The sequence below is a fragment of the Miniopterus natalensis genome, chromosome 8, assembly GCF_054644295.1.
Source record: "Miniopterus natalensis isolate mMinNat1 chromosome 8, mMinNat1.hap1, whole genome shotgun sequence".
In the NCBI taxonomy this organism is placed as follows: domain Eukaryota; kingdom Metazoa; phylum Chordata; class Mammalia; order Chiroptera; family Miniopteridae; genus Miniopterus; species Miniopterus natalensis.
In genome coordinates this window covers 48,713,868-48,736,054 of record NC_142088.1, presented here as the reverse complement: position 1 = coordinate 48,736,054, position 22,187 = coordinate 48,713,868, and the positions used below count along the sequence as shown (strand labels likewise).

Sequence of the window (22,187 nt, the reverse complement as noted above, 5' to 3'; positions counted from 1 at the left end):
CTGGCCAAGGCTGTTGATAGTGTCTTGAATGCATATATATTTTTTAATCCTCACCTGAGGCTGTGTTTCTCATTGATTCTAGAGAGAGGAAGGGGAGAGGAGAGAGGGAGAAACATCAATGTGTGAGAGAAACATCTATTGGCTGTCTCTCATACTCACAGTGAACAGGGATCAAAATCACAACCTGGGTATGTGCCCTGACCGGGATTCGAACCTGTGACCCTTCAGTGTATAGGACAATGCTCTAATCAACTGAGCCACAGTGGCCAGTGCGATCAACAAAATTTTTAAATTTTAATGAAATCCAATGTGTATTTTTTTCTTTTGTTACCTGTGCCTTTGATGTCATATTCAAGAAATCATTGCCAAATCAATGTTATGAAGTTTTTGTCCTTTGTTTTCCTCTATTATTGTTTTAGGTGTTACACTTATGTGCTTGATCCACTCTGAGCTAATTTTTGTATGGTGTTAGGTAAGGTTCTAGCTTCGTTCTTTTGCATGTGGATATCCAGTTTTTCCAGCACCATTTATTGAAAAGGCTGTCCTTTCCCTATTGAATGGTATTGGCACCCTTGCTAAAAATCATTTGATTGTATATGTGAGAATTTATTTCTGTTTCTCAATTCTATTCCATTGGTCTGTATGTCTATCTTTATGCCAGTATCACACTGTTTTGATTACTGTAGCTTTGTATTACATTTTGAAATCAGGAAATGAGTCCTAGTTTTGTTCGCCTTTTTCAGAATTGTTTTGGCTATTCAGGATCACTTGAGAGTCCATATGAGTTTTCAGATGAGTTTTTCTATTTCTGCAAAAAAATCATTGGGATTTTGATAGGGATTGCATTGAAACTATAGATCACTTTGGATAATACTGACATTTTAATAGTATTAAGCCCTTGAATTCATGAACATGAGATGTGTTTTCATTTATTTGTGTCTTTTTTAGTTTTTTGCAGAAATGTTTTGTAGTTTTCATTGTACAGATCTTTTACCTCCTCGATTAAATTAATGTCTAAGTACTTTATTGTTTTTTAAGTTGTTGTAAATGGAATTGTTTTTGTAATTTCCTTTTCACATTATTGTTCATGTATAGTAAGGCAACTGATTTTTGTGTGTTGATTTTGTAGCCTGCTGAATTCATATATTCTAACAGGTTTTTTTTGTTGTGGAATATTTAGGGTTTTCTATATATAAGATCATCATCTGCAAACAGGTAATTTTACTTCTTTTCAGTTTGGATGCTTTTATTTCTTTTTCTTGCCTAATTGCTCAGGATAGAACTTTCAGTACTGTTTTAATAGAAGTGGTAAGAAAGGGGATTCTTGCTTTGTTTCTGATCTTAGAGGAAACACTTTTGGTCTTCACTATGGGGTATTGTGTTTTTCATCTATGGCTTTTACTCTGTTGAGCTAATTTCCTTCTGTTTCTAGTTTGTTGAGGTGGGGGTTTTTTTTGTTTTTTTTTTTCATGAAAGACTATTGAATTTTGTCAAATACTTTTTCTGCATCAATTGAGATGATCTTGTGTGTGTTTTTTCCTTCATTCTGTTAATGTGGTGTATTACATTGGTTAGTTTTTGTATGTTGAACCATCCTTGCATTGCAGCCATAAATTCCACTTGGTCATGTCTATAATTCTTTTAATATGCTGCTGAGTTCTGTTCGCTAGTATTTTGTTGAGAATTTTTGCACCAATGTTCATAAGAGATATTGGTCTATAGTTTTCTTGTTCTGTCTTTGTCTGACTTTGGTATCAGGATAATGTTGGCTCATAGAATGAATTGGGAAATGTTCCCTTCAATATTTTTAGCATAGTTTTTGTTGTGATCTCATTTTTTTAAAAATGTAAATAATTTTTCTGGGTGGTATTATAATGTGATGTGGGAAAACATTTAGTTTTACATATTTTTGGTATTAAAAATGAAAAATTAAAATAGAATATATTCAATTATATGGTGATAAATTTGAGATCTAAATGAAGTGAATCCTCTGAAACAATATAATAGTCCATGTAGTCTCAAGACATAGGTAACCTGAATTAATACCACCGAAAAAGTTATAAGAATTAGCTCCAAAGTCAGCTTCGTAAAGATAAATGTTTTACTAACGAACTCTTCCAAATTTTTTAAAGATATGGATAATTTAGTGTATATAAATATTATTAGAACATAGAAAATGAGAAATTATGAAACATTTCATTTTGTAAATCTAGCATAATAATATCAAAACCTGAGAAATTTTACAGAAAAAAGAAAGTGCCAGACCAATCTCACTTATGAACAGGGAAACAAAAACCCGAAGTGAAATAAAAAAAGTTCTCCCAGAAGTACAAAGGTCATTTAAAACTGGGAAGTCTATTAATGTAATAATGTAACACTGAAGAAAGGCAGGGTGAGTAAAATGTAGTGGTCATGTGGCTTCGCTGACTGACAGATCTCACCAGTCTTTTTGTTTTTTCCTTTGTAAGCAGCATATCTATCTTAAACCCATTGTGAGAGACTTTTAATAAGGGGCTTTAATTATTTATGTTGTTTCATTACCAGAATAATTGATCTTAACTTAATGTTGTTTGCTGTTTTTCTTTGCTCCCTTTCTGGTTCTATACTGTTTCTTTTTATGTTCGTACTGTGTTTGCTTTTTTTCTTCATTGATTTGCTAAGGTTTACATTCAATTTTAATGTTTATTGTGGTTATTTTTAAATTGTGCATAAAAATTTTTGTAATCCATATTTCTATAATAGATGTCTTTTTCCCCTTCCTATATGTAAAATAAAGAATTTTGTATACTACTTTTATTCCATTGCTTTTTGTATAGTTAGTTGGATAATATCTGTGGTTTTGGACGCTGGTTATTTATATTATTTAGATCTGTCTCTATTTAACTGTTTTTAGTGGTTTTCACAGATCTTTTATATGATGCCTTTTCCATTTTTAAGGTTCTAATTTTGATTTGTGGGAGTTCAGCTAGATTATTAAGTTCTCTGAGGGAGGTTACATAGAATCTTATTTTCTAGCCCTCATAGTAATATATTTGCAGGCCTTCAGACATTTTTAAAAAATTGAGTATAAGATTTTTGATTCAGGGTTTCTCTCTTAAAACTGAACATTTAATCTTGCGAAGAAACCCAAAGTTGCATTTTTGCCTTTAGGTTATTTAGTGTGCCTCGTATGGTTTTAGAAATTGTGTTTTATCCATGTAATTAAGATTTGCCAAAGACTTTTCAAGATATAATACTGCCTTCAGTGATTATTGCTGGACATTTAGTTGACTTTTCATTAAGAAAGTTTTCTTCAGCTTTGTCTTGACCTATTGATTCTTTCCATTTCTTGTTTTATCCTTAGGAACAGCTGTATTTCTCTGTCCTATAGTATCATTTTGGTCTGACCTCTATCTACTTCAACGATAAGACACCTTCATGTATTCTACTGATACTAAATAGTTTTCTGAAATTTTATGAGTCCTATTTTTAGATGACTTTCTTCTCTGAATCATCAGAATGCTATTCCCAAGGAATGTTGGCCAAAAGACAATGTATGTAAATTGTCCATGGTCTCACATTTTTCTCAACTCAGTCATCTTTAATTTACAGCTGTAAAGGTTCTTACATATCATTCTTAGCTCAGTTTCCAGGGTCTTTAATGGGGTTTTCTTCTTCATTACCTGGTTGTGTGCTATTTTGAACAGGTGAGCATCTAGAAGAACAATAGCCTCAGATTTTGATGCTCACTTCTAATTTGAGGTCCTTACCATCTGACCCATAGACACTGTTTTACATGGGTTACCCTTTTTCTTTCTCCCCTTCCCTCCCTTCTCCTCCCCTCTCCTACCTCCCCCCCCACCCCTCCCTTCTTCCCTCCTTCCTTCCCTTCCTTGATGCAGTTCTCTGCTACTTCTTGCCAAGTTATCTTCTGGGAATTTAGTCTAACTAGATTAAGAAACAAAGTAGTCATGAAGTGAAAGGGGCAACAGAAAATACTACTGGCTGCTGTCTCTAAAAACAGCACCCATACAGTAGAAACACAACTGCATGGTTTTCTGGTAGTACATTTCTGAGCCAGAAGAAAATAGTGAAAAGAGGGGCTAAGGATCTTCATATTTACTTGCATATGGCTTGTTCTCTCTCACAGGGTAACTGGTGGGTACTTTTTATTTCTGTCCCATTGGCTTGCAGTAGCTCAATTTTTTTCAAACAATACTTATTGAGTTCTCTTATTACATGCCAGGTACTTTGCCTAGGTACTGTTTACATATAATGTTGAACAGAACAGTGTTTATTCTTTCATTGATGGCAGAAATAGTTTCTGGACTTTGTCAGTAATACATTTTGGTGATGTTTTTATTCCTCTGTTCTTTTTTTTTTTTTCCTTTTAATTTTTAGTTGTTGATGAGAGAAAGAGAAACATTGATTCGATGTCCACCCATTATGCATTCAGTGGTTGATTCTTGTAAGTGCCCCTCCTGGGGAATGAGCCCACAACCTTGGCACATTGGGAAATGCTTTAACCAACTGACCTACCCAGCCAGGGCTGTTCTTTTTTTTTCCTTAAATATTTTCTGACAAGTTGATCAGCCTCTATTAATAAGTAGTATAGACACCACTTTAAATTCTTTCTCCATATGCATTTTTTAAGTTGCTCTGGATCCAGGAAATAATTTTTATGAATACAGTGTTCACTATCCTGACCTTAAAGTATTACTTCTCTAAAGCCTCTTATCACAATTTGCTATTATCCTTACCTTCTTAAATTTTCTTAACTGCCTTAGATGAATAAAATTATCATATCAACAGAATTGTCATGTTTTATATGATGATAACCTCAGCAAGTGTTTTGGCATGACAGCTTTTTAGCTTAGCTTAGAGTTTTCACTCTGAGATTCATGTCTGTTTGAAATGCAAGTTATAAAGCTGCATTAGGTGAGAATACGTGAAGAGCTTGGTCAGTTTTTAAGTTATTATCTGGCACTTACTATTAAAAATAAAATTTAAGGGATTTGATTTTTCTTACCACTTTGTACTTACAGAAACAGGTACTGTTTGTATGATTCTTGTACTTAGAGAAAACTTATTATAGAATTATTTATACTTAATACTTCCAGTAAATGTTAATGAGCATTTAAACAAAACCCCCCCCCCAAAAAAAAAACCCACAAAGAATTTAGCATATAGACAAAAAGCACAAAGTACAACTAAACCTATAAGTGGGAAATGTAATGAGTAAGGAATGTTTAATTTTAGTGAGTAAACCTATAAGAGCAATATGGAATTTTGAGATAATTTGGAAAGCCAACATGTTATATAATTTCTAACAGAGTTAAATGTCAAGGAAAGGGAACTTTAAGCAAAACTGGACCAGCAGTTATATCACATCTCATTTTTTTAATTTCCTAGACTGCCCTGTATTAAGAAAAAAAAAAAGTTTGCTATTTGCAGAATTACATTTATAAGATTCTAGTCACCTTGAGGGTAAGGACTATATGTAAATTACTTTGTGCCACAGAATATTATAGTAAAAGAGGTTTGTTGCTTTTGATGAAGATAGAATCCATAGGGAGAAACAGAGTATCTTCCTTAGCCTATAATAAGATTAATAATAATATTTGTTTTAAAGGTAGTGGTCAGGATTTGGAAGTATTTTCATCTTAGCTATACCAGTGTAAACCAGTTTGTTCACACCCGGGGTTTACTGTGTTAAATTTCTCTGTTTTATAGGGGGAGGGGAACAACTTCATCAGGTGAAGCATAGAGTATGTTGTTCACAGCTCTTTCACCTAGGGATTAGAAGTCTTTTGTCCCCTCCCCCACTGTACCTACTATCCCAGAGAGATCCCATAGCTCTAATGTTCATGCTGTCTTTAGCTGAAAATCAAGCTCAGAGAATTTGCTGTTCGTGTTCATCCTTCAGTTAATCATGCTAGTCTGACAGCATTTTACATTCACATTGTGGTAAGAAACATGGCTAATTGGTGCATTACAGGAGTGGAGGTAGATTACCATTGCTGAAAGATGTAAGCCTTATGTTCATTGGACACTTGCCTTAGTACCAAGTTTGATCTTTTTCTACAGGTTTTGAGAATCCAAACTTGTTTTGATTATTGGTATTGTACCTGAATAAAAGATACTTGACATATTTTCCCAAAATTCTTAAAGCCAATCACGTTGTAACTTTAATTTTAAACTCAAACTCTGTGTATTTATAAAATAATTGATATGCTTGTTTCTAGGGGCCACCTACAGATGCTCCTGCAGTGGACACAGCAGAACAAGTCTATATCTCTTCCCTGGCACTGTTAAAAGTAAGTATTGAATGGAGTAATTTGCTTTAAGAGAGCTCTGTTGCTCTCACTGCATCTTTTACTTTGACATATTTGTCACCTTAACCGTCTCAGGCATAAGCTATTGTTTTAGCTACATCAGTAAAGTAGAGTGTTTTATTTCCACTGAAACAAAATTAGGTTCTTAGTTTTTTAAAAAAACGACAAAGACCTCAAAGCTTTGTGTCCACATACCTTATTCTTACAGATGTTAAAACATGGTCGTGCTGGAGTTCCAATGGAAGTTATGGGTCTAATGCTTGGAGAATTTGTTGACGATTACACCGTCAGAGTGATTGATGTGTTTGCTATGCCACAGTCTGGAACAGTGAGTACTTTCATGGTTGCCTGCTGCAAGTAAATGTGTTTCTTTTCTCGTTACTTTTCCTATGCAAAATAACATTCGTCATATTACATTTTCTCGTCCTGATAGAGAAAATTCATCATAAGAGTAATGATGGAAATATCTAGATTGTATTGAATTAAATTATTTATGTTTTAAGTGCATCATTCCCTGTAGGTTCACAAACTGAATGATGCTAACATTAAATCCCTTTACTCATACCTTCAGCTTAAACTAGCATAGCATACTGGGTGTATAAATTAGTTAACCCTAAAATAGTAGGATATTAGTTTGATTACTTTGAATAGTTGGTTCAAAAGATTTCAGACTCTTAATTAGATTTTAATTTACATATAATTTAGTCCGCATGTTTTGTTCCCATTGTTTTGAAATATGACCCTTTTTAAAAATGTTCCATATATGGTGATAAATGACTCTTAAGATTCTCCTTTTTAAAATGTGAAGTTAAAACAACAACAACAAAAAACAACTATGGCAAACTTTAGTGTTTTTGCCCAGGCATGGTAATTTATTTATAGAAGATACATACTTCATGCAGATTTTGAAAGTTAGCTACTCTCCCTGTTCTGAATTATTGTTCTTTCTGGAACAATGCTTTGTTTTTTCTGTTTTGTTTAATGCCCTGGACTTCTGTAGATAGGTGTCTATTTCAGTTTAAAGAAAATGGCCAAAAGATAATAACCATCCTACCTACCTTCCAAAAAACAACATACATACCCTTCTCATCTGTTTACCTAGAAAAATATAATATATATATTTTTACGATGGATGTTTTTTCTCTAATGTTCAGTCTTTTCTTATTGAGCCTTATGAAATATCTGGGTTAAAGAAATTGTTTTCATTAAACTGTTCTGTTTGAGGCTCTTTACCACAAATATGTTTTGATAAAGTAGATGCTAGAGAAAACAATTTTTAAAAAACAAACACATGTTTTTATTGAATTTAGAGAGAAAGGAAGGGAGAGGGATAGAGAGAGAGAAATATCAATGAAAGAGAAACGCTGATCGGCTGCCTCCTGTGTGCCCCCTACTGGGGATCGAGCCCAAAATCTGGGCATGTGCCCTTACCTGGAATCTACCCGGTGACCTCTTGGTTCATGGATTGATGCTCAACCAACTGAGCAACACTGGCCTGGCACAAATTTTGTTTTTAAATGTTGCAATATATATGTGTATGTGTATAATAAGCATTTTAAATGGAGTAATTGCTACAGAATGCAGTTTATTTGTAAATAATGCAAAATAATAGGAAAATATGCAATGAAATAATTTAGATCTGCTGATTTTGTCCTTATGATCCATTCTGTTTATTTTGTACATTGGACATAGAGAAATGTACTACATATTAACTAAAGATTTAGATTTGAATATTAGGCAATTATTTGTATCTATCTTTTCATGTCAGAATATATAAAACACATAAAGTTAACTTTTTTCTGTTACATGCGATTCTTATATGCTTATTCATTATAATAAAGGGATCATAAGCTTTAATATTCTGTATAAATGCTTGTTTGACAATATAAAGTAGAAGGTTTTGGTCCCCATGTTTACTCTATGCTGAATTTAAGTTTTTCTTCTGGTCCAAGAGTTAGCAGAGACTTTTTTGTAAAGACATGTGTCTCAGTCTCATATTTTTGTGGGGTTTTTTTTGTTTGTTTTGTTATTTTTTTAACAATCCTTTAAAAAATGTAAAAAAGCCTTTCTTAGCCTGTGGGCAGCAGATTGCATATCCCTGTTCTTGAGTATGCACTGTCTGTTAGAATTCAAAATACTATTTGTTTTGTTGGGAAGGAAGCACTTAAGTTAACTGGTTTGTTTAAGTAGATTAGACTTATATTCCTGATGTTAGAAGAAAGCCTTTTGGGAGCTATAATGGCAATGATCTATCGCTGAAGAGATGATATGAATGCCTGTGATAGTTCCATGTTGTAAAATCTTTTGGTTGAACTAGCAGAATAATGGAACGTTTAAAAGACTTGGTTATAGGTTGTCTCTAGTGGTGAATTTCTGTGTGAATGCTTTTATATTTGAAGTAATATTCAAAAGTATATATTTCCCCCATCCATCTAATCTACTAAGTTGTCCTAACTGAAGCACTCAACTTCCTCTTCTTCCAACCCACCCACCCACTCACTGCAAAAACAACTGGGAAACTAATAAATTACTTTCATTACTTTCTTTCTTCAAAGTATTTACATTACTAGAATAAAAGTTGAAACTGTTGATTATTATAATAGCCAAATAGTTGTAGAACTTTGGGTGAGGTGCTTATAAGTTACCAAAGGATGGCATTAGTAAGTATGCTTCCTAGATAGGTCTAACCAAAAAATCGTTAATTTGATTATTTGGTATTTCGGATACACACATACATATATACATATACATATATACATACATAGCCATGGCCATAAACTCTTAAAGGATCTTGAAAATTGTCTTAACTCATTAGCTGACAGCAGTTTGGTAGTTGGCAATTCTAGAAGATTTATTGATACATGGTTTATAATTGAATGACAAGAGTGGGTATCAAAACCTATAAAATTATTTTGGTATCTCAAAATAATATACCTAGGTTTTCTTGGGTAGCTGTTTGTTCATTTACATTGTAATATAAGGTTTTTTTCATAGTTATAAAATCTAATTATTTTTCTTTCTTTTTAAACCAGGGTGTCAGTGTGGAGGCAGTTGACCCAGTATTCCAAGCCAAAATGTTGGATATGCTGAAGCAGACTGGAAGGTAAGTATTTTAAATGATCACATAAAAGGATAATGGAAAATATTTTCAAAAATGTATCTCAAAATTTTGGATATTTGTGAATATTATTCCTAGCAAAAAAAGCCATGTAGTTAATGCAAAAGTATCATTGTCAGTACTAGGCACTGTCTATCTAGTCTCTCTTCCATCTAGAATCAAAGAAATTTCCCAATCAGAAAACTGCTTCATGTTAAAATTCCCAACCGTCACATAGTATAGTTTGCGCTATAGCTTCCCTCTGTTTAGCATATGGAGTTACTCTCTAATCACTTATAATTGAAAGATATTTTATGTTCCATGTATTTTAGAGTTTCAGTTGAGTAAGATTCCAAATATTTCATTGTATTTGTAGGCATATGAGTTTTAAAGACAGGGCAAATAGAATCCAAGTATTATTTGAGCCCCCCTAGATTAAACCTCTCAATAGTTGTCATTCTCTTGCTCAAATTCTTCTACTGTGGAGAAAACTTCAAAATTAATGTTAGCAAAAGGCTCAGCAGCTGAGCAGAACAGTGCAAATTGGTTTTTGACTGAGTTCCTAGTTCTACTGCTGGTTTAATTGATATTTAATCCTTTCACAACAGTGGATCCTGGTGTCCATTGTTAAAAATATACTCTGCCTGTAACTCCCAGAGCTAAGGAGTTAAAGAGTAGATATTTACTTGAATGCTGAAAGGGTAAAAACTGGCTCTGAGAAAGTGTGGTAACAAGGTGAAAAACTGAAAGCCTTATCTACCACTGCTAATGTGCATCTCTTAATGATAGCACTCCTTTATCACACTTATTCATTTCCATGTTTTCTGGATAATATGGTGTATGATTTCAGTGTTTCTAATGGTGCTTTTTCACACCTGTGTGTTTATCATCTCTTCTTAATTTATACCCTGTTAGTGTGCTGTTTCTTTTCATAAATGTATTACTTGTTCTGTTCTGAACAGCTGAATGCCCTCTTTGTTTCAGGCCGGAGATGGTTGTTGGTTGGTATCACAGTCACCCTGGCTTTGGTTGTTGGCTTTCTGGTGTGGATATCAACACTCAGCAGAGCTTTGAAGCCTTGTCGGAGAGAGCTGTGGCAGTGGTTGTGGATCCCATTCAGAGTGTAAAAGGAAAGGTAGAGTAGATTCTGTCTTTATTAGCATCTACTGCCACATTCTGTTTGCAGCTACATTAAATAAAAATCTATTTTCTTTAAAGCAGAATTCTTAATTACACAAAACCTCCGGACTGTTTGCTTAAAAAAAACACACACACGACTGTACACATTGATAAATGTGTCTTGGTGTTAGTTAGAGATATGTTTCTACTTAAATCAGCTATTGTTTAATCATAAATGTTTATCTTTAAATTTTTTCTTATTTCATAGATTCAAGAATGTTAAAACATACTAAAAGCCTGCTGTACACATTTCATTAATATATTAATAAACATTACCCTACCTTTCTTTATTTTAAAATGGAGAATTTGGGATTGGCACATTTTAAAAATCTAGTTAAAGAGCTCTGTTTTGCAGACGTAGTACAGGACATATTCTGGAGTCGTATGTTCCAAATATTTTAGACAATGAAAACTTGCCCCAAAGATTTGTTATCAGTCATTCGCATTTTTGGAGTGAGGACACAGATGAATGATTAAATATGCTAAGTGATTCTGAAAAGAGATTAACTTGCAAAGCATATTGGGTTATAGTTGTTCTTTGTTGAAATCTTTTGTTCTTGTTTAGTTCTTTTTTTTTCTTTTTTGTTCGTTTGTTCGTTCTTTCTTTTCTTTTTTTTTATTTCTTTCTTTCTAGCCCCATATGCCATTTTCCTATTTCCTGCCTCATGACAGCAGGGAGCAGCTCTATTATCACCTTCACAGAGCTGTCTGCAAATGTGAGAGGCAATTCGATTTTGCTCAACCACAGGGAGAGTGGATTAGAAAAACTACAGAACATACAGAAATTGGCTAGGTGGTTACTGCTTTAAAATACTGCTGAGGTGTCTTGTTTGAGCATGTACTTCCATTGTAGTGTAGAATAATTGTTAAAATAAAATCACAATACATTTATGGAGTCCTTTTTTTGCAGCTTTTACATATTATTTTTAGAGCACTTAAAAGTAAATATTAGTTTGCTATCTATCAGACCTGGAGTTTGATAGTACGCAGATTACATTAACATCTGCTCACCAGCTCAAATAAACTAAATCTGGCTGTTAAAACTTGGAGTTTTTATCTGTCATGAATTTGAAGTTAAACACTTACTGACATCATATTATCATGATGAATAAAAATTGAGGTCTTCTCTAAATCATGATCCTATTAGATGTGATTTAGTTTTTCAGAAGCAAAAACTAGCCACAAAAACAATAATAGCTGATATACTAGGCAATTCAGAATAGATAACTTCTGATGCTTGCTATATACCTGTATTTGAATTTATTTATTTATTTTTTTTACTAACTGTATTGTTACTTAAGTTATATAGATAAAAATTGAAAATCCTTGATTTTTGTTTTTAGTTTTCTGAATTAAAATACAGTATAATACTACTTAAGTTTAATTCTCTGATAAGTAATGTACCTTTTTAGTAACTCATATAAGTAATGATTCTTATTTTAGAAATATAACAGTAGAATTATCCAATTAAGTTTCCCTTCCACAATATTTACAAATAATAATTAAAGCTTAATTTTAAATGTAATTAGAGTTTTACCTTGGATTAGTGTGACAGATTTTTTTTTTATGATACTTGGTTCATGTGATGGTAGCCACTTGGAAAAGGAAAATACAAGAATTACAATAAAAGAAAGCATTCTCAAAATAGAATATAAATAAATGAATATGTATTTAATTTTTTGTTATCTTGTGTATAGTTTTTTTAAATGGCAGTTTTAGTTTCCAAATCTAGGTTTAAGTATTATACAATATTGGAATTTGCATTGTTTGTTTATAATTAGTCATAGTCCATATTGAAAGAATGGGTTGCATTTAAAAATTCACTTGTATCACATGAATGCTTTCATGTGGTAAAATACAGTATTTTAAAACTATATATACCTAAAATTATGAAATCACAAGTATTACTGTCTAATTTTATGTCATAAAATATTTTTGAAAAATTTTAGTATTAATATAAATATGTTTCATTGATCATTCACATACTTGACATATAAATTTTTACAATTATATTACCCAAAATAAGGATCTAGTTCTTTGTTAATTATGTAACTTCATCTATGAGGTTCTGAGTATTGTTATATTTTATGATTCTCAGTGTCAAGACCTCTCAAAACTATGAACCAAATTAAATGCTAGTACATTCATCGCCAGTGTTCCTAGTAAAAGCTTTAAGCTTAAGAATATAAACTTGTAAAAATTGAATAGCATAGGACTCTGCCTTCCTCTTCCTTGCACTTGCTTTCTCAAACTGTCAAAATATTTAGTAAAGCAATGAGTAAATCAAGAGTTAAAAATGGCAATCTATATGTAAATGAGTTAAATTGGGTCTCTGTTCACTAAATACCTCTTTCCTGTATATTTTTATATTTTCATTTTTATAAATCCCATTATTATCTCTCTGTTTTTGAGTGATAATCGTGGATTCTTTTTTTGTAATCACAATAATCTGTTATTTCTTTTTATGTGACTTGACTGTATCTTTGGAATTACTGCTGTGTGCTAAGTATTGTGCTAGTTATTTTAACTTGTCTAACTTATTCTTTCCAGTAATTCTATAGTTAGGCATTATTATTATTCTATTTTATCAATGAGAGGGCAAAACAATTAGAGTCAAAGAGAGTACTTTGCCCAAAGCACACCATTATTAAGAAGCAGAACAAGGGTGCAAATCTAAATTTATAAAATTTCAGAGCTCAAGCTGTTTTACTGACTCTTTAAAATTAGGCAATTATGAATGATAAACTAGAGTAACTCAGGTCATCACAGTAGCAGAGGACCAGAAGTCATCTTGGGGCCTTAACTTATATGGATAGGACTTACTTATATGGAGAGGTATCACTTCAGCATAAGTCAGGGGAGGAAACTACACATTTTCTCATAAGTTTTCAGTAGTTCTGTATACTACTTATAGTAGGTATTATGTATTAATTTTTTTCTCCTGTAGTATTTGTTCTATTAATGTTTAAAAACAATTTAGACTCATCCCTGTCAGCTTTTGTGACATACTGAGGACAGACATTGAGACCAACATAAATAATAAAATATACAATATGATAAAGAATCTATGTCACTCATATATTATGTAATCCTGTAAATGTTTTAAAATGATGTAGGTGCAAATCAATGATAATAACATTCATAATTTAAAAGGAGAGTTCGCTCACAGAAATTATCAGTGAGCTCTACTCTAAACTTACCAGTGATGTAGTTTTTATGATTCTGTTTTAGTTTATTTGTAAAACACACATATTCAAATATTTTAAACCTCAGTTCTGAAGTGGGACAGTGGCTCCCTTTTGCTTAATGTTTTGTTATCTTGTATATTCAGCCCACAACTTGGACTTGATTCAGCAGTAAATTTAGAAGTTAATTCCACTTAAAATAGGACTAGTTCTTCCACAGGGCAAAAAAAGATCACTCTGTGTATCATAAAACTAGCATACAACTATTTACAACTTTTGAGAACTCATTTTCTTGTCAAGATTCCTGTCAGTAAAATGTTCAGATGTTAGCTGCTAACTCCTAACAAACTCTGTTTTCTATTTTGAAAACATAAAAAAAAAACCCACAAAAACCACTAATAACCTTTTAGTCCAAATCTTGATTTTTCTTGAAAATGTTTTATTTAATTCAATCAGGAATACTCTTCTTTTTTTAAGGGGAAATAAACATGAATAGTAAAACTATATATAAAATAATATCCAAACACGCTTTCTTGGAGCATTTCACACTTCAGTAGATATTTATTCTGCACCATATTATGTGTGCCAGGTACTCTGCTGGGAAATGGATATTCAATGGTGATTAAGACTCAAACCTTGCTGTCAAGTAACTGAATCTAATAGTAGTTTTTTCTTGCTTTTGTGTTAGGATAACTGTTACATCAAATAGCTTGGTGATGAAGAGTACTGCCTTTGGCATGCTGTGTATGTAACAAATCATAGTAGTATCATTTACTGGTTGTGTCATCGCATTTAATGTATTCAGGTCCTGTGATTTTTCAGTTTCCTCATCCATAAATTGAGAATATTCATACCTCATAGTTGTTGAGAGGGTTAGACAAGGTAATTTTTATACCGTCATTTAATTAATAAGCCCAATAAAAATATGTAAAAGTGATACATAAAAAAGTAATTGACCTTTACATATTTTTCCTTGATAATGACCTTGCCTTTTGAGAGATGGCTGTTTGAGGGATATATTTGCATTTTCTTTGCAGGTAATGTTAAAGCACAACAAATGTATGTAAGTCCTTTATTCCTCTCATTCACCCTCCCTACCACTTTGCTGACATAGTCAGGCCCCAGCCTTTAGTCTCTAGAGCCTTTTATTCCTTTACTTATGTGGAACTGTCAATAAGCATACCAGTTGTCTTGCTTTAGTTTGTCTACTGGAAAGGAATGTGGGCTCTCTACATTTTATATAGCCACCAGATAGAATTGATGCTCTGTTTATCAGACCAGTGACCCAGAGATGATAGTCTCTTGTAGCTCATTAATAGTTCCTTGAGGAGATCAGCTTTTAAGTTCACTGTGTATTTGTCACATACCTGTCTTGCAGGAGCATCAAAATTCTAGGCCTATTGTCATTTTTAAAAAGAGATAATATTCAATATAACTGTATGCGATTTTTATTTTAATTAGGAATTTTCCTAAAGAAATATATGCCCTTAAATGTCTCTTCCTAATTTCCTTTTGCCAAGTGTTTGTGGATGTCAAATTTATAATTCTGATTTGGTTTTGGGGGTAGCTTTTTTTTCTAACTTTAACACTGTATTAATAGCAGTCCTTTGCTTTGTTTACTGTGTCACTTTGGGTGCTCCAAGAAGCAGATGCCAAAATAGGATTAGATATGCAAGAGATGACTGAGGGCATTGCCTGTGATGGATAAAGGGAGACCCTTCAGACAGCAGTGCAGGTTTAATCCTGTGGAAGAGAAAGGAAAGGTAGGACTGGGTAGGAAGGGCATCAGACTGCAGCATATTTCTAAGAAAGTTTCAGCCAGGCTGATGGGAAGTCCTTGAGGCAAAGTTCCCCTTTAGGGGAATCCCTTATTTGGCAGGAATGGCTAGGTTCTAGTACTGTCGTTACTTAGTCATTGGCTGGGAGCAGCCCAGGAGAAGCATGACCTGCGGTGAACCACCAGAGGACCTAAAGGTGCAGCATATGGAGGTTGTAAGTCAGCTGTGTTCTCCACAGCAGGTTCTGTTGAAAGGAAATCTGAAGTGGGCAACCCCATGACTGTCACAGTTACACTAGAAGCTATGGGGCAGGTACACATGTATTATTTAATCATATCACCAACTCTGTGAGGTGTCATTCATGCACAAATGGAGACATTCAGAGCTTAATAACTTATAGTAGATCACTTAGCCAGCAAGTGATAGAGCCAGAATTCTAACTTAGGCAGGATTCTGACACCAGAGTGTCTCAAGCATTTAAACGCCTATACCATACTGACTGCATGCATACACTAAAAAATCATGTCAAACTTTAGAACTTAATTATGTTTCTTAACAAAGTTTCATGAATCTAAAAATGTATAATTACCTATTGCCATACTCATGTCTCAAGATGAGTTTGTTTTCATTAAGGTGTATATGTTCAAAACTTATGGCTTTTCTGTTTGAATTTTGATGCATGTCTTCACTTGTCAAAAAAAGTACATTATGCTAGTACTTTTCCCCCAATATATTGAAGTTGTACTACAGATCTCTAGCTACAGTAAGCAATTCTCCAAGGATGAAGAAAGAAAATGTACATACACATAGGAATTTCTTTTCCAGAGCTAAAATTGACATTTTATAAATAATTTGCGTGTTGCAAACTTGAGACTAAGAAATCACAGCAGTTCACTGATATGCATTTGGCATGAGTCAGTTTTAGTTCTTAGTGCTTCCCATTGGAAATGGCATAACAAGTAAGATTTCTTTGAATTTTTTATGCTGTGGGCTTACAAGAGGCATAAGATGTTTTTCTCTTATGGCTGTCTGGCAGTGCATGGCAGCAGAAGTAACGAAATGGTCACAAACTCCAGCAGTACTTCCCAGGTCACATGCACCTTTAATTTTTAAAGAATCTGGAAACAGCCTAAGCAGTTGATAACAGGACATTTCTAGGTGATAAAGGATATTTGACATGGGGTGTTGCTTTTCTTTCCACACCTAGTCTTTTTATAGTCATTCAGAGACTTTATATGGTGGTGGGTTTATATGATTTTAAATATGTAACTTAACTGGTAACTGAATTGTAACTCTTTTTCCTTTTCCTGATGTTTGACATTGATTTTGAGGTCTTAAAACATTTTTTCAAGCTTTAAAAAAAAATCTAGTTCATTTTCTTATAAAAACTTTTCCCATGTCATTGACTTCTATGTAAGTACAATTGGAAGTGCCAAAGGCAGCAGGTACTGTTAAAAAAGAGAGGAAGGTATTGTGAATTATATAATTACTGCCAGAAGTGCTTATGTATTTTTCTTTCAAACACCTTTGTATTAAACAAATTTTAAGAGCTTTACTTAAAAAATAAACTCCTTTGAATGTAAAAATTGGGACCTTTATACATTGGTGCTTTAGAAATTTTGTTTCGTCTTTCAGTGACCTAGCAGTTGACATGAAAACAAAATTTAAAAATAAATAGCATATTGGATAAACTGTACTATACTCATGAGAGAAGCCAAAAAATATGGATTAAACTGAATTCAAAAATAATTAGTTTTTTGTCCTAAACCATATTCGTTGTTAAATTGAAATGATAGGTCCTTGACCCTTGGGTGTGCTTAGAATAAATATGGAACACAGTATTGTTTTTAAAACTATTTTGCTTTTATAAGCTAAGACAGATGTACAAAAAAGATGTAGTTTTTATTTTGTATTGGCAGCTTCCAAATATTTAGTATCTATTTCCAAGAGTTGCAATTAGTAAAGCAACCATGGTACTGAAATCTGCACATCCCACAAGCTAATTATATTTGCAAGGTCAGAGTGAATACATATTTTCAGAAAAATAAGGGTTATATAAATATGTGTCTTCTACTTGGCTGTTATATCACAGTTTGTTGATCTGGAATATAATGTGTACAATTCACAAATTTGTCTGATAACAGAAAGTGGTGTGTGATTGTGTTTATTTTACTAACCAGTATATTCACAGCAATCACTTCCAAATATCTCTCCAGTAAAGATGTGTTAATTACAAAACAGACAAGGTCTTCTATTATATTAAAGCTACTAACAAGAAGACAGCAGGAATCACACATGTAAATAGCATCATCAACCCCTATTTTAGTCCTCTGTTTTGATCTGTGAGTTGCGCATAGACCAAAGGTGCTATTAAAGACTGAGTGTATGAAATAGGCAGCATTATATGAACAAAATTTATTCAACAAGAAAACAGACCTTTAACATGAATTTAACAAGCCTGAGAAATTATAAACTATCATATGCTGCAGATTCATGCAGTGATAATAAACAAAAAAGGAAAGTAAGAGGTTTCCCTAAGCTAGCCAAACTGCTAATGGTTTTGTTATAAGCTGTCTACTGTTGCAGTGACCTCTGAAAAGTCTCAAGGCACTTGTACCAGAAAAAATTAAATGATCAGGCTGGTGAATGGAGATTCAGTGTAGTGTGGAGGACTTCAGCATGGAAGGGAATTATAAAAGTGTAGCAGCATATTCCTGAAAATATTCTTCATACTTTAGCTTGCAAGTTTTTATTACATTTAATTAAGGAGATAGTTTTTGTGTCCAGTTTTTTGGCTAAATTACTTCTTAGATTTATAAGACATAAACTGAATTGGTTTAATGTATATATACTTTAAAACAAACTCTTTAGAAAATTCATATAGCTCCAAAAAATGGATTATTTCCCCTGTCCCCCTACCATCACCTTAATTAATCCTTGGGGGTTCTTTGTTCAGTATATTGCATCTAAGCTTTCCATTCTTAACCATGGAGTGACCACTTTGCTGTCATTCTGTTGCATCATGCTGTAAATACATAAACATGGAGAAGGCTTTCAGCTTGTACACACCTCCAAGTGCTCACTAGGGCTTTTTCTTGAATCTTACTGTGGCATAATTAACACCTTCTTTACCCATTGCTCATTAGTGTACTGGACATTAATGAGTCTATTTTGATAGGTTGCTCTAAAGGAGAAACCCACTTTTTCTCACAGTGCAAAAAGCAATTATAAAATTGTACAGAAATTAAAATGTAGACTATATTGCCATATTTATATTTTTATTGTGTACTAAGTCTAATTTTGGTCTGCAGGTTATTGAACATGTTAGTTTCCTTAAGACAGTTGCTGTAGTGATGGCAGCAGATTCCTTTAATCTTAGTGCAAAGCATTTTCTATTGGCTATCATATTGCTACTCAGGAATTGGCCATCTAAGCATGTCATTTCACATAGGCCATCATTTATTAGTTGAACAGTATATTAAATTGTTGAAATTTTTTCTTAATTTTTAAATTAACGTATCTACTTAATCATGATATCTTCTTAGTTCGTATTTTCCTTTTTATGAAGTTTCATATCTGCTTATAATATTCCAGATAAATATTACAGAGATTTTCGCATGTAAAGTAGCTGTCTTCTGTGCTAGTTTGAGTGTTCAATATAAAAAAGTGCGTAGGCATTTTATTGTGATATATAATTGCATTTTCATGGTTTTGTAGTGTGTTTTTCCTATAAGTGATTTTACTAAAACCTTACATGGAATCAAAGTATTCTAAAAACAACTGGACCAAAATGATGCTTTGCTCTTAAGTATTTACCACTAAGAGTAAGAGTGGCAGTTCTTAATTCTGTTTTTATTTAAGTTTCACATCTATCAAAATGGTCACTTTTCTTTTGCCTACATTTTAATTTTACCTTATTTTATGTGCTTTTTAGTAGAAAATGTTAGAAAATTTTAAACAACTGTTTTAAAGTATTTATTATAATGTCTGATATTAGTACCTGTTTTTATTATTGCTTCATGGAAAAACATGATAAGGAACAATTTTAAGTATAAGGAAGAGGTATAAACCTATGCCATATTTATTTATATATGAATGTGAAAGTCAAATCTGGATTGTGGTTATTGTATAAAAAGAAAAAAGTTTTTACAAACTATTAAATCATGCATATTCTGGGGATACTTGGTTTTACTTTGAGGCAAGAGGAATCTTTGGGGAAATTCAAACTGTTAGAAATAAAAGCAAAATTCAAAGCTGATTTGGGGGGTGAGGGGATTTGCCTACCAGAGTGGACAGAGGCCTTACACTGACTCACTTCTCATATGCTTTGGTTTAAGTTTGTACTCTTTGATACTGTTGACCCTTTGTGGCTGCCTTTTAAAGGGTGATTTTTGTTTTCCCTCCCTTCCTTCCGTCCTTCCTTGTTTCTTTCAATCTTGTTCTTCACCATACAGCATGTAGTAATACTTACTATACACATTTTTCAGACATGATTAGATTTCAGTTGGCTTAACTTGAATATAAATTTTATTTTGATCTCTCGGTATCCTCAAGTAATAATACAGATGAGAACAAGTCTAGTTAACAGTAGTTTTTAAAATGTTGATAAATTCCAGTTGTTTAACACTATGTTAGACAAATTTAGAAATACTATATTATCCTACTTTAAGATTTTTTTAAATGTGATAAATGTATTGAGTTTATTCTCTTAGTAATTGATTTCAATTCCCTGAAAGAGGCAAAGTCCCAGTGCTTTATTTAAAACTTCACAACATTTAAAAGCTCTAATGAGTTCTTTCAGATCCATGGTAATGAACAGAGAAAAGCTGTAAGATAGTGTGTGATTCTTGTTAAATCTCTTCATATATAAGAGCTAACAGATGACATTGTATCATGTAAGAATTTGAAGTCTTTCTATACAGAAATATTGAATACACTTAGCACAAAGAGGATATCTATTGTTATTTCTTTACTGTGAACTTTGTGCCATGTCATGCTATACCATGTTCCTGGCGTAAAGCACGGATGACCTTGATTTTCTTGTGTTGTGCCTCCTATTCTTGACAGTGGCTTGGGCACTTAAGGCCATTGAACAAGGTATATAGTCTTTTATAGTCACAAGAAGTAAAAGGTATCTGACTAGAAGAGAATACGTGGAGCAAGTTCCTTGCTGGTTGTAATTTTGTTGTCATTTCAAGTACTGTGGTGGTATAATTGATGTGACAGGGCTGGGCTTTAGATGTGGTCCCTTAGCTTGTGCTCACTTTCAGTTTTAGTTTCTCTTTGTCATTCATTTTGATTAGGTAAAATTTAGGTGACAAACATATGCACACCAATGAAGGCTGTTTGGTGTAAGTTTAGTAATGACGTATTTCAGTAATGAAGATGCAAAGTTAATATTTTTCTTTACTGCTTCATGAAAATTGCAATAATTGGTGTCACCTTACATTACAAGATTGAGGGTGGTGTGCTGATGGCACAGTCAGCAGGAGGTTCTTTTTTATTAATATTATAATTAAATGATTTTCTGGAAATAGGCCAGAAACAGATGCAAGTTGATCATGCCTTGTCCACTGTTGCTTGGCATCATCACTTGCTTTTTAAAAAAGAATTGACCTGACACCTTGTTTTTACAGGTTGTTATTGATGCCTTCAGATTGATCAATGCTAATATGATGGTTCTAGGACATGAACCAAGACAAACAACCTCAAATCTGGGTCACTTAAACAAGCCATCTATCCAGGTAATGTCCATATTTGATAATGTGTTAAAAACTGTGTTTTACATTATAAAAGCTGTTATAAATGGCCATTCTAAGATCAAATACTTAGCATTTTAATTTGTTTACAGTTAATTTTTCTTGTGCTTTAAAAGATTATGGAAATTTTGTTGGAAAAGTTAGGTTTGCTTATATGTGAGTCAGTTTTTACTGTCATCTTTAAACTTTCCTAATATGTACCCTTTTTGGGAGCGTAGTAGAACCTTTAGCTTGAGATAACCTTACGGCTTTACAGGGTTAACATTGGTAATAAAGGACCAATAGGAGTTTCAGGTGGTGTGCATTAGCTCTCATTCATAATTGGTTAGTAGACATTTCTCATAGCAGCAAATAATGGGAAAATTGATGTAAACTTTAAGAGGTCCCCCAGAAACATTTCCCAAGTAGTACTTAACATTTTCTATTTTCTCCTTTTTCTGTTTAATCTTCATCTCTAAAACAAATCCTATCAAATGCATGTATATATTACCTTTGATTATAGAGTTTATATCTTGTTTGAAGTGATGTCAACCACCTTTATTACAGTTATTTAGACACTTAATATCCTCCTGAGTGATTAATGTTTTCTTTGTATCATTCACATGCCTCATTGTTTTTACACAAATCTTTATAGTCTGCAAAAATTATTTTAAATGTGTTTTTAAGTGCACCACTACCTGTGTCTATATAGTTAATTGCTTCTCTGAAGATTAATTAAAAGGACAGAAATACCATGTTTGGTTAAATAGAGCACATAGGACAAAGACTTTATAGTAGCTATTGCTGTTCCCCCTCTGAAACCTTGTGCTGTCATACCATTGTCTTTGGGGAGTTGTGGCTTTAATAGTTAGCCATGGTTAAGCCTTCGTTATACT

The 22,187-nt window shown here is 32.9% G+C and overlaps 1 protein-coding gene across 1 annotated transcript in view; it reads left to right on the top strand.

Annotated features, from left to right (window-relative positions):
- Nucleotides 1-22,187, top strand: part of PSMD14 (proteasome 26S subunit, non-ATPase 14) — a 69,884-nt gene that overhangs the window by 28,778 nt on the left and 18,919 nt on the right. The window contains exons 3-7 of the mRNA XM_016196530.2: nt 6,225-6,296; nt 6,523-6,642; nt 9,347-9,417; nt 10,396-10,546; nt 21,190-21,297. Coding sequence (XP_016052016.1) covers nt 6,225-6,296; nt 6,523-6,642; nt 9,347-9,417; nt 10,396-10,546; nt 21,190-21,297 — 522 coding nt within the window. The remainder of the gene's footprint in view (nt 1-6,224; nt 6,297-6,522; nt 6,643-9,346; nt 9,418-10,395; nt 10,547-21,189; nt 21,298-22,187) is intronic.